Below are 14,081 nucleotides of genomic sequence, written 5' to 3' on the forward strand. Positions count from 1 at the left end.
TAGAATTAAAACGACGCTTACTAACTTAACATAAAAACACCTAAACTTGCATTCCATCGCTTGAGAAGAAATATACAATTGGCGGAATTGAGGATCAATTGTATCTTTGCTATTTTATTCATTATCTAGTGGAATTCAAGTTTCTTCTTGAGTTTTTTCTCAGTTTTCTCGCAATTTCTCGCTGTTTTCCTGTGTTTGGCTGCTGTCCTCTGTTGAAAACAGCAGTTTTCTTCTTGTTCTACTTTAGATTGGGCTAGGAATTACTTGAAATCAAGTATTTCCTATCAATCTGTTGAACTTCCTTCCGACGGAATCCATATGTCCATAGGGATATGTTCTTCGAGATCTTCTCGATGATTTTCATCCACTACTGGTTCAATAATTGTCTTTTTCCATTTTTTCTAAACACTTAAAAAAAATAACCTAGGAAGAAACAAACCAAGGCTCACACAACAACTATTATGACTCACCAAGACTCACTCGACAACCTTGCTCTGATACCAAATTGATGCAAACAAAAAATTAGGAAGACCCTAATTTTGCAAGCATACTAAAAGACTTCCTAGAAAAATAAGAAATGTACCTTTTATAGAATTAAAACGATGCTTACTAACTTAACATAAAAACACCTAAACTTGCATTCCATCGCTTGAGAAGAAATATACAATTGGCGTCGAACTTGCGGAGAGAAGAAAGATGTGAGAAGCCGAGACGAAAGAGAGGACAAGCTCGCAAGCTTTCCCAAGGAGGAAGAAGAAGAACAGAACAAGCTCACAAGCTTTTCCAAAGAAGAAAAAACCCTCAGGTTTTGGCTCCAAAAATCTCTTCATAAACTCTCTTTTTCTTACAAAACACTTCATATTTATAGGGGAAATGGGGCAGTTAAACATCCCAAAATACCCTTAATTAAATAATCAAAACAAGAGAAAATAGAAGGACAAAAGTCTGTCCAGAAACAGTACCCGAAGTGCCACATAGAAACCGAAAAAAGGCAGCCAAGAGAGCCGGAACAGCAGCCAAGGGAACCGAAACAACAACCAGGAGAATCGGAACAGGCAACCAGGGGGAAAGTAACGGGCACCTCAGGAATCGGAATAGGCAGCCAAAAGGGGGAAGAACCAACCACGGGAAGAGCCAGGCAGGGGGAAATTTGAAGGGAAGCAGGGGGAGGGAAGAATGAACCAATAATAGATCATATTTATGAGCTGAAAAAGTATTCCTAAATACATTAATGAGCTGAGTTAAGTAGAGGATATAGCAGCTCACCAAAATTACAACCCAAAATGATTTGACCCCCCCTTTGCCTACGTCAGTCCTATTTATTTTATTTTAGTACTCAATATTTAATTAAATTTACATACCGCATGGATCCTATTTATCATAGGTTAAGTCATTAACTAGCCTAGGGTTAACCTTAGAGCTAATTAGAGTATACCACTAATCTCCTAGGATTAATTAGGGTATGTCAAGGGAAGGTAAAAAAAACCTTCAGTGATTTACATTTTTTTATAATTTCAATAGAATTTAAATTATTTAAAATGTCCAAAATATTGTCATTTGTGTTCATACATTATCCGCATTAGACTAAACTTAAACAAAGGTTTGGTGGGCTCCAAACACTCTCTAAAATAAATTTCATAATTTTAGGAATTTTTTTTAGTGATTTATGAATTTAAGACTGAGAGAAATTATTTAGGCTCATTCTGAATAATAAATAATCAGAGCCTAAAAAAGTAATTACCACAAAAGACCTAAAATACATTATTCCTCAGAATCATGTAAGATCTAGTTAAACATTGCAAGTTCTAATTCTACAAACACCTAAAAGATATCAGCTTTAGGTTTCATAGTTTTCGTAATTTATATCCATAAAAGATAAACCAATAGGCCGCAAGGCAACCATTCGCATTCCTTAAAAACCTTGGGGACTATTGCAATCAATAGATAATGAGCCCACGGAATTGTAGCAAATCAGCGGCTTTCTTTAGTACCAGGAACTGTAGCAAAACCATGGGAAAACATACAAGGAAATCACAACAATCAGGATCTCAGGACTATAGCAAATCAATGAGGCTTAATATTCTGGGATTGTAGGATTAATAACAGTAATGGAATTCCATGATCTTAGTATTAGCAAATCAATGCCTGTAATTAGAAACAGAAGGAAATTTTAAGAAATCATAGTAGGATAATATAGAATTTGCGATAAGGAAAATTGTTTATAGACAAATCCTCTAAAATCCTATTGAATAGGAAAATCTAGAGGCTGAACCCAGAACTATTTATGGTGCTAATTAAATCGGGACCTCTAACAATTAACCATATCTAAAGACGAAGTCCAAATATTGTAGAACTTAACAATCAACATCATTGGCCGGCTTTGGCATAAACTGAAAGGAAAATTCAAAGTAAACTAAAATACTATGCAATTTAAAGTTCACTTTCTATGCTTGCGATAAGCTCTGATTTATTTGATGTCCATTGACTATCAAGTAATTGAGAAGTACCCAATGTGCATATGATACCCCATTAGTATCAGGAACTGTATAGACTTGTAGGAAAGCACACAAGGAAACCACAACAATCAAGAACCTGGGACCGTAGCAAAACTAGACCTAAGATTCTGGGATTGTAACATTAGCAGCAGTTATGGAATTCCAAAGGAAATAGAAGGAAATCACAAGTGGAACATTACATATGGAGAAATCCTGAAATCCTATGGAATAGGAAACCCTTAACATTGAAATCAGGACTGTATCTGATGCTAATTGAATTGGGACCCCTCTAGCGATTAATAACTTAAAAGTCAAAATATTAGAGAACAAGACAATCAACATCATGGACATGTTTTTACATAAAATGAAAAGAAAATACGGTGCAAGTCCATGTTCATTTTTTAGCTATATTAAGGATAGATCACGCCCAAGAGCCTGGAAGCTGAATTTTGGCTATAATGGCTTTTTTATCAGAGTCATGGTTTAAACCTCCAAATGAATCGCTTGTTTGCGGCATTCTTATATTTGTACTGTTCTGTATTCTCTACTTTCATGATCACAATTTGAAGGTTTATTATTGCTCAATACTATGAAGATGCTTATTTACCATTTTCATTCCTGCATTCCTCTTGTCTGTTAATTATGCTTTTTTCTTTCTTTAATAGAAGCGGGGGTTCTCCAATCACTGAGGTGGAACCTTATATACCATTCAACATAAATCCCTCAGGAATGCAGCCTGTTCTTACTACCACCTATCTGTTGGCTTTCCCTAGCATTATTGCAAGGTTATTCTCATTCTTACATTCCTTGCTCTTGGTTAATGCATTCATTAGGAAATTTAAAATTAACTCTCTATTTATTCTGCCATTTTTTTTTTCATCTGGGCAGTATTTTCAACTCGCCATTTTGGGAATACCTTAAGGAGATACTAAATCCTGCAAGTTCTATTGGTGCAAAGCCATGGGTCTTCTATGCAATTTATGCATTTTTTGTTTTCCTGTTCAATATATTTGACATTGTAAGTATTTCAACATGCAGTGCTGTGCTAAATTACTGTCCTTGTAATTTCTTAGGCAACAATATTATATTCTTTAAGTACACGTTCATGCATATGTACTTAAAATTTCCATGATCTTTGTGATAGCTAAAGCTCTAGTGGTTTACCTGGAGTACTTATTAGGTTAACTCCGTTGTTACCCTAAATCCATGGGTTCAAATCATGAAAATTTCTCCCCATAATGCAAGTTAAGGTTACATACATTAACCTCTCCCTGGACCCTACATTGGAGGGAACCTCATAGAGGGGGCAAGCTCTTTGTTTTGAACTGTATTATGCTAAAAAATATGATCACGTTCTATGGTATGTTGTGATTTAATATATTGTAGGTTGCATGATTTATGGTAAAAAATTATTTGGTATGGATAGAGAAATTAATTCAATTACTCTGCTTATACAAAAGAAAAAGTTATTATGTGCTGAAATTTGAGGTTTCCAGATTTTAGTATTGATGGGCTAAATTTCAGTTTATTGTTGTCTTGATGCAGAATTTGTGAAAATCTATAGCTAAAATCTGATTGCAGCAAACTCAAAATTGGAAAAGTAGAGAAAGAACTCACAAGAACACTTTTTTTTATTCAAAATAGCCATGAAAGAGGGACGAGATACAATTGGATATTCAATTGGAGAGGAAGATCTGGCTCTCCCAAATCCGTAGCCACCGGCTAGAGCCCAATCAACCTAAGAATAATCTAAATTCAGCAAATAACATCATAATTATGAAATCACCCTATTCTTAGCCTTCAATAGGCTCCCCTAATTCCTTTCCAAATCAGCCTCCTTTCCCTAAATAATTCACTGTCATATTTGAATTCAAATCAGATCTTTTGCCATAAATAATTTTCACCCAATTGTAATTAAAACTTTCCTAAACAATTTCTCCTTGATTCCTCCTCCCTTTACCTAAATTATTTCCTCTTAGATTTTAAATTCAAATTAGATCTCTTTCCCTAAATAATTTTCTCTCAATTATAATTAAAACTTTCCTAAACAATTCCCCTTTTATTAAGAATCTTCCTAAACAACTCCATCTTGATTAGGAAATTTTTTAATTCCCTCCCAATCAAATCGGCCGGTTCATCAGTATGTTAGCGCGTTTAGTAATACTTTCCAAGTATTAAAAACATGCCAACTGTTTCTTCATGCAAAAGGTGGCGTTATAGTAGGAAGTCCATAGATTTCCCTTTAGTTATTCAAGATGTGTGCTTTTTCGTAGATAAAAAAATTATAGTACGGAAATGGAGTGATGGAAGGAAGAGAACTACCGAACAGAAGTTTTCTCTTGTCATAGTGGCCAACTTTTCTCGCAAGGATTTTATTGTATGCATATTATATTAGTTTTATGGAGGAATGATAACTACACAACACCAACAACAGCAGCAAGCCTTTATTCCACTATGTGGGGTCGACTGCATGAATCTTTTTTCTCCATTGTGTCTTTTTAAGAGTTAAGTTCTCATTTAAATCTAATAAAGAATGGTCATTTATTTAAATCTAATAAAGAAAGGTCATTTCTAATATTTTATAATCAAGTCTTTTTAGGTCTAACTTTATCTTTCTTAACATAAGTCAAATCTAATGCAGCTAAAAAAAAAAAATCTAATACAGCTACTTCCCTAACCAGTTCATCGGAAGGCCGTCGCTTTATGTGACCAAACCATCTAATGCAACTCTCCCTAATCTTACCTTCCACTGGAGCTACTACAACCTTTTCACATATATGCTCATTTTGTATCCTTTCTCTAAGAATAAAGCCACTCATCCACCTAAGCATCCTCATCTCTACAACAACTTAACTTAATATTATGCTTCTCGTTTATTTCACCATCACTCTGAGTAATAGACCCAAGATATCTAAAACGTGCACTCTTATTAATGACTTGATAGCTCAAAGTCACAAACCACCACTAGATCTATTACTACTAAAATCACACTCTATGTATTCGGTTTTAGATCTACTCAAACGAAAACCTTTAGACTCTAAGGTTGACCTCCTTAATTCAAGTTTACCTTCAACTCCCTCTTTAGTCTTATGAACAAGAAGAACATCGTCAGCAAAAAGCATACACCAGGGAACACCTTGCAAATCTCTAGTAAGAACATCCATGACTAAAGCAAAAAAATATGGGCTTAAGGTTGATCCTTGATGTAATCCAACTGAAATTGAAAAATATTTGGTCAAACCACCTTGTGTTTGAACACAAGTAACAGCTCCAACATACATATCCATAATGACTTAAATATAAGCATTATCAACCCTTTCTTTTTTAGAACTCTCCATAGCAATTCTTTTGGAACTTTATCATATGCTATCTCTAAATCAATAAATATCATATGAAGATCTCCAACATTCTACCCCCATAAGGCATGTAGGTCTCACTTTCCATCTTATAGAATTTTCTCTTAAGTTTGAGGGGGACTTTTCTATCACACAACAAGCCCGATGCATTCCTCCACTTCAACCATCCAACTTGAATTCTACTAATAATATCCCCATCTATTTCACCATCACTCTGAACAGTAGATCCAAGATATCAAAATCATGTACTCTTATTAATGATTTGATCACCCAAAGTTATAATCCCCCACTAGATCTATTATTACTAAAATTGCTATACATATATGGAGTTTTAGATCTACTCAAACAAAAGGCTTTAGACTCTAAGGTTGACCTCCATAATTCAAGTTTAGCTTCAACTCCATCTATTCTTATCAACAAAAAAAATATCATCAGCAAAAAGCATACACCAGGGTAGATCCTCATGCAAATGTCTAGTGAGAACATCCATGACTAATGCAAAAATATATGGGCTTAAGATCCATCCTTGATGTAATCCAACTGAAATAGGAAAATACTTGGTCAAACCATATTGTGTTTGAACACAAGTAACAACTTCTGCGTACATATCCTTAATGACTTGAATATAAGCATTATTAACCCATTTCTTTTTTAGAACTCTCCATAGCACTTCTCTTAGAACTTTATCATATGCTTCTCTAAATCAATAAATATCATATGTAGGATCATCCTTATTCTCTCTATACTTCTCCATCAAACATCTCAAAAAAGGTATAGCTTTCATAGTATACCTACTCGGCATGAATCCAAATTGATTTTGAGAAACATTAGTATCATGCTACAACTTATGCTCCATAACTCTCTCCCATAGTTTTAAATTATGACACTTTAACTTAATTCATCTATAATTCGCACAATCTTGTGCCTCACATTTATTCTTGAAAATAGGAATTAACACACTCATTCTCCACTCATTTAGCATTTTTTTTTAGTTTTCAAAATAATATTAAAAAGTGTAGTAAGCCAAGAAATTCTTTCATCTCCTAAGCATTTCCACACCTCTATTGGAATATCATCAGGTCTAACAGCTTTTCCCTACTTCATTTTCTTTAAAGCCTCTCTAACTTCAGTTTTACTTATACGTCAATAAAAACTAAATATCTTTATTTTCATTTAAGATGCTAAGGTCACTAAAGTTAATCACATTCTCATAATCTTCATTAAAAAGTTTAGAAAAATATATTATCCACCATTGTTGGAGGAATGATAACTATAAATAATCTTTTTCCCAAGAGATTGCTTTACTTATGGAAGTTGTGGTCTCTGATCTATAGTGATCCAAAAGGGCACAACTAGAAAGGTGGACTAAATATTATCTTTTTTGTTGAAAGTTAAGATGTGCATTTTATCAACTTAAAAAATGAAAGTGCTGGAAGGATTTTATTAAGTGCATATTATATTAGTTTTATGGAGGAATGATAACTATAAACAGTCTTCTTCCCAAGAGTTTGCTTTGCTTCTGGAAGTTGTGGTATCTGATCTTTAGTGATCCAAAAGGGCTTCTCAACTAGAAGGGTGAACTAAATATTGCTGTTTTTATTGAAATCTGAAAAGAGGAAGATATGATATGAATTCTTATGTGTTTCATTGAGGACTTTACACCCCTATTTATATAACTTGATTCTATTTTATGCCAGGTAATTTATCCTTTGTAAGTAACTAATTACACTGATTTCTTAACTGTTGTTCTTATGATAAAATGCACAACTATTAATAATGTTTATAGAGATGCGTCTAAGAGAATAAGGAAGGGAATAACTACAACTTGCAATCTACGAGAACATTCCATGGATCGAAATTCCCCATGGATGGCTAGTGCTAGCTAGCAGTTATCGTGGATGTTGCTGAAACCACCAATACTCCTACTCAAGCTGTAATGTCTATATTTTTCATGCCTAACTTAGATGTGATGTATTTAGAGCTCTAAAAAAAAAAGTATGTAGAGCTCTTAGGTTCCTTGTTTAGAATGTTTGTCAATTGCTTGTGTGTCTGAACTCTGAACATTCAGGGTTCATATTAATTAACTTTCTAATTTTTTTTATGAAGTGCTAATTGATTTCAATGTGTTCGGTTCGATCATGTTGGACTGGGCTGAGTGTATTTTTATGGTTGATTTTTTATCATTGTATAACTTTATTGCATCTGTCTAATTTATTCCCAAGGCATTTAAAATAATTTTAATCCATAAACTTTTGCTTATTTTGTGGGCCATTATTCAAAATTCACTTGAACTCTAGATATGGAGATTATTTACTGCTTCTTGAAGTGATTATATTTTCCCAAGAATGTGCAATAACTAATAGTTAATTTTTTTTCTTTACAAGGGATTTTGCCGCACAATCAGCATTATTGTATGCTTATAAGCTGAGTCTTTCTATTTCTCTTAAATAGGCATTCTTGTATGCTTATAAGCTGAGTCTTTCTATTTCTCTTAAATAGTTTTTTTTTTTTTTGGTTTTTGTGTTGGTTTTGTGTGTGCGTGTGGAGGGGGTGGGGTGGGGGTGGGAATATTGGATTGCTTTGAGGTATTCAAGAGCTTATATAAGGCAGTAATTGAACTTCTTTAGATTTATGCATGAATTGGCTTAGAACATTATAACATATGCTATATTTGGTCTTATGTGGGCAAGGTAAATTAGTTTCCCAACCTACCTTTGATACATCTTTTTGTTAACTTGTAGGTTGTCGCCTGCATCTCAAAGCTTATGACAATAAACTTGGAACTTTTGGGGGTTTGCATCTCATCATACCTATTTCATTAATTAGATAAAGGATGTATTTTTATTGGGAAATGAATTTTCTAGCCTTTGAGTGTGGCACTTAATTTCGAAGGAAATATGTGAGCCTTCTCAAATTCTTTCTTCAAATTCTTTGGATAGTTGGTCTTTCAATCTCCTCTTTCCTTCAAAATCATCTCTCGTAATTACAGACTATTAGAATTATGATTTCACCTTCTTTGGATTTTTTTTTATGAATAGGAAATGATCTCTTAGACTTTACTTGAAATCCATCCTTAGGTCTAAGTGTAGCTATAAGTATTAAACTTTGAATCCATGATTAAAACTTGATGGAGATTCCATATAAACTTCTTTTAGTTCGCTATATAGAATGCATTTTTAACATGTGATTGTTTAAGGATTATTTGAGGTTAGCTGCCACGTATAGAAGTATCCGAATGGTATTTCACTTTCCAAGTGGTACAAAAATTTCTTCTTAATCAATTTCGTTGGTCTGATTGTAGCCTTTTACAACGAATCTAAATATATATATTTAAAGTGTCCCATTTGCATTGTACATAACAATGTTAATGTATGCCACTTGTATACAATTAATTTCTTCCCTTTTGGTAATTATATCACCTCTCAAATTTAATTTATTTAGGGCTCTCATTTATTCAGCCATTGTTTTTTCCATTCTTCTTTATTTCTTAAATATTTCTTGGATTCTTAATATTATTTATCTCATTGAGGAAGGCTTTGTGGTATGACTAAAGGTTGTAAAGGTTGGACAGAAATGAAGTTAGCTATTTGGTGCATTTATATGTTTTCTCTCTTAGGGTAATACTGTAATAGGAAGGTAGGTATCATGATTGTTTCGAATTACAGTGGTAGATTCTGAATATTCACTGCATGGTGAATGATCCTGTACATTTTCAAATGGTTGAGCTTGCCTTGGTTTTTTCTTTACTACGCCATGTTAAGAATTTTCCGTACAAGAAGATCCATAGATGATTCTTGTTTCTTGAAAAAAAAATGTGGATATGGTTTGTTTAAACTATTAATTCCCATTATCATACCTAATATCTTGAATATTAGTGTGGAATTGGTTATGGATCATTTTATGACATATGTGATAGATTTTACTTATATTTGGTTTATTTTTCTTTAGAAAGAGCCATCTAATATGTGAGCAATAATCTAAGAAAAAAACAACTCATATGACTCTATTAATATTAGTAGTGATACGAGATGGACACGACACATCAATGTTAATTATAGGGAAAGGCATGAAGGTTTTTTGAATGGTTTAAAGGGGTGGGTACCTTATAATGGTTGGCTATTTAACACACCTAGAACTAGAGTTATTCAGCTTTTATTTTATTGAATAATGTGGAAAATATGAATTGTTGTACAATAAAGGATATATGAACCAGCTGAATATGATGGAGCCATTTTTGTACATTATTTATATTGAAATTTTTAGATAAATATAACTAACACTATATCCGGTGAAAAAATCCACCGCAAAACTAGTGAAATCCTTCGCAAATTAAGCTGTGTGGCGGATTTGCGGCGACATACAACGAATTTATGATGGAGTTAAAAAAAAAACAGCGTGTTCGATTTAGCCAGCTGTCGCTAATTCCGCTGCAAATTAAGACGGATTTGTGGTGGATTTGTTGAGGAAATACCGTCGGAATTTGCGGCGGTCTTACGGCGGCTTGTTCGTCGTCATTTGCGATGGAATTAGTGGTAAATATATCCGTCGCAAATTTCGGCGGCGTAATTTGCAATGAAATTTTTGCTGCAAATTTGCTGAAAATTTGTAGCATTAATAAAAAGAAGTACCTAATATTTGTTATTCAGCTTTTCAACAATTACAATTCATGCAATTTAAAAGTAGTAATTAATAGTGTTGAATGTATTAGTTAATAATACTAATATTTCACCAAATACTTCTAAAATAAATATAAGAAATAATCTATTCTACAATCGCAATCCAACTGCTAAAATAAACAATCATGTTCTGATTGTTTTAAAATTATGATGTAGGCAAGAGGGGGGGGGGGGGGGGGGTTCAAATCAAATTTTGTCCTTGGGTTGCTTGTTGTTTCTCGGTTTGGACCTTTGGCTGCTCTCGGGTTGGGCTTTGGATTCTCTGGTTGTGAGCTGAAATTTTGAGAGCTACTTGGTTCTAGCTCATTAATGTTTTTCTTCTATTTAATTCAGCTCATAAATTATCTTTATTTGGTTCATTCCCCCCTTGCCTTTGACTCTTTGGTTCCCCTATGCTACATCTTCCCATTCTTGTATCTCTTTGGTTTCTTCCTTGTGAATAAAATCTGTGTGCTGGCTGCCTTTTTCAGTTTTATCCCTGGCTGCTTTCCCGTGACTACCTTCAGCCTGTTTCCTGGCTTGACTCCTCGGGTCCCTCTCTGGCTGCTTTTCCGTGGCTTGCTTGCTGGGTTTCCCGTGGCTTTTCTTCATGTTTTCTGTGCAGATTTTGGGGGGCTGTTTGCGGTGTCTTTTGCCCTTCCTCTTCCCCTTCCTAATGGGATTAATTGGGGTTTTTTTTGTGGTTGTTCAGCTGCTGTCCTGGTGTCTTTTGGCCTTCTATTTCCCTATTTTAATTAAGATATTAAATATGTTTAAAGGGCTGTTTGGCTGCCATATTTTCTCTTATAAATTAGATATTGTTTTGATGTTTAAGAGGGATGATATGTGAGTGATTTTGGAATAGAAAGCCTGCGGGTTTTATTGGAAAAGCTTGCGAGCTTGTTCCACTTCTTCCTCTCTTTCTTGGGATAACTTGCGAGTTACTCCTATACTTCGTCTAGTCTTCTAACCTCTTTCTTCTATCCGCAAGTGACCACCCCACTTGTATCCTTCTTCTCAACGGATGAAATGCAACTTTAGGTTTGTGTGCTTGTGTCCAAGTTTGTAAGTCTTTTATTATAAAAAAATTGTATTTTGTGTTCTTTGGTGTCATTTCTATTTCCTAGGAAGATTTGTTTTTTGCTTGCAAAATTTTGTGGGTTGTCCCAAATTTTTGCTTGCATCAATTTTCATCATCCCTTTTTTCATTGTTAATTGATTGTAAAAGGCCATTAGTCTTTTTTTTTATTGATTTCCGTCATATTTTTTATTTCACTAAAAGAGTCCTTAATTGCTTTGGAATAATAGCTCGTCTTGCAAATTTTGCATTCTTATGGGATGATTTTTGCATCTCATATGACATCTGCAGTAACTTTTTCTTTAAGACATCTTACATCACTTGCTGAATCCTATAATTCCAACATTGCCTTGACAATCGTTAGGGATTTTGCAGGCTAACTTGCCTAAAGAGATTTCCGACTATATGACTAAAATGGGAGCCCGAATACCAAACATAAAACCTGGGAAGGCAACTGTCGAGTACTTAACCAAAATTCAGGCATCAACTCGTTTTTGGGGTAAGAGGTTTTTTGTCCATCTGATAATCTAGCAACTGGCTGATTAGTTTCATCCTTCTGGTTTCTCATATCCTGGTTTTTCTCCTCAAGTCTGTTCAGCATTAGCACTATAAAACCTCAGTCTTACCAACTTAGGCTTCGTTTGTTTGGGACGACTTTCTTTTTGCTTCTTAAAGCAGCTTTTTAGTATAAAATTTTTTATTTTTGTACTAAAAAGCTGCTTTAAGAAGCAGTAATAAAGCTGTCTCAAACGAAACCTTAAATAATAATTTCCTGATTAAATAACTGCATTCTTTTGTCACCCCTCATTATTTCTGATACAATACAGGTGGAGTATTGTTAAGCATATTGGCCACCTCCTCTTCTGTACTGGATCACAACTTACGCCAGATGAATGAGAATTTCTCAGTAGGATTTACATCAGTGCTGATCATCGTAAGTTCTTTATCAAGTCACTCTGCAATATAAGAAATTAATTTTTTTACTAAGGTTCAAAAAACTTGGTGACTAAGGTTGGCTCGATAATCGAGTTAAGGAGATCTTATCAGGCATACAATGTAATGCCTACTTTAAGCAAGGTTCTTAGGAGATATGGTGTCTAAGGCAGTCCAGATGTTTACAACTTAAGGTACTGGTTTGGTTCAATTTCATGTTTTTTTATTGGGTTTTTATTGTAAATTTTGATATTTGATGATAATTTGAAAAATGAAGGTAGGAGAATATTAATTATGTAAATAGAGAAGATTTGAGTGTTATATTTGTAATTACTTTTTTTTGTAAGATTTTAGGAATCACATTTTGTTCTTCTTCTTGTGATTTGAAGATTCAGGAGGAGGTCAATGTGATTTCCAAGCTACAACCTTCCTAATCTTCAAAGGATGTGTTTGTTAACAACTTAATATTTGGCTTAAAGTTAAGATGCATTTATACTTAGAAGCTGTATCAAAGGGGAGAAGCAATTATCAAATGCCACTATATCATTGAAGGAAAAGCAGCTTAGGGTTTTATTGGCAACACAATCAGGTAGAGAATGTAATTTTTTCAACAGAAAATATATGCCATATTTATTGTATTGTAGCCTTGTAGGGGGTTCTGTATGAAGGTTTTACAGCTTATTCAGTAGATTTGACCTACAGTTTTGCTTATATGACATGCTTTGAAAGGGCTTGCATTCCAATTTGCACTGCTTGTACTGATTTATTATATTTTAAAGCATGTTGAGTGTGAACCAACATATATTGTTGAAGTATTTTTGAATGATGTATTATTGAGTTAATGTATTTTAATTATTTTATATTGATAATAGTTATGATTATAATTTTTTTTAAGAATGTTATGATTGATGATTAAAAAGAAGTTTGCTGTTAATTTTTTATTGAATTTAGTTATATCATGTTATTTTAAATATAGGTGATGAAAAAAGTTCTACAAGAGAAGTCAGTTTGTTATGAGTACTTGCATCTAAAGCATATTGAAGGGCTTAGTAGTGCTCATAGTTAGAGAAATTATTATGTGTGGAATCCGGATGGCGCTTGGACTCCAATCAAAATAGGGCATGTCGCCTATACAATTTACACAGGTTGTGTACATGATGACGTGACTTACTTTGATTGGAGTCCAGATTTCGCACGTAAAAATTTCTCTTTTGGTTAAGCGTGGAAGAATGAGGATGCCTTAATGAAACAAAGGTAGTGTATTGATTATGAAGCAATTATTAACAAGTTTATCATAGATAAATTATATGTTGTATTAAAGAAAGAACAAATGAAGTTTGATATAGGATATTCCAATAAAGAAAAATATGTTCTTAGAGATGTGTTGGAGTTATCATTAATCAAGTAAAGCCTAAATATTTCTAAAATATAATGAAAATGATATGATGGTGCAAGCAAGATGATGGTCAAATTTAGTGGACTTCGAAGTTAAATTTTAAATGAAAATCCTCTGCATTTTGTCTACATTATTTTGCTCATTAATTAGAGACATTATTCTGTGCGG

The 14,081-nt window shown here is 33.7% G+C and overlaps 1 protein-coding gene across 2 annotated transcripts in view; it reads left to right on the forward strand.

Moving 5' to 3' along the window:
* LOC110103644 (preprotein translocase subunit SCY2, chloroplastic) overlaps window positions 1-13,347 on the forward strand; it is a 30,535-nt gene extending 17,188 nt beyond the window's left edge. Inside the window, exons 9-15 of one of the 2 annotated variants that reach the window (XM_028694575.1) lie at window positions 3,161-3,280; window positions 3,384-3,513; window positions 8,593-8,643; window positions 11,960-12,083; window positions 12,412-12,518; window positions 12,596-12,711; window positions 12,907-13,347. In XM_028694575.1, coding sequence (XP_028550408.1) covers window positions 3,161-3,280; window positions 3,384-3,513; window positions 8,593-8,643; window positions 11,960-12,083; window positions 12,412-12,518; window positions 12,596-12,685 — 622 coding nt within the window. In that variant the 3' untranslated portion in view covers window positions 12,686-12,711; window positions 12,907-13,347. The remainder of the gene's footprint in view (window positions 1-3,160; window positions 3,281-3,383; window positions 3,514-8,592; window positions 8,644-11,959; window positions 12,084-12,411; window positions 12,519-12,595; window positions 12,712-12,906) is intronic. The other variant, XM_020832439.2, reaches the window with a different exon arrangement.
* Window positions 13,348-14,081: the final 734 nt, after the last annotated feature.

Source organism: Dendrobium catenatum, unplaced genomic scaffold (genome assembly GCF_001605985.2).
Source record: "Dendrobium catenatum unplaced genomic scaffold, ASM160598v2 fragScaff_scaffold_506, whole genome shotgun sequence".
Lineage (NCBI taxonomy): Eukaryota > Viridiplantae > Streptophyta > Magnoliopsida > Asparagales > Orchidaceae > Dendrobium > Dendrobium catenatum.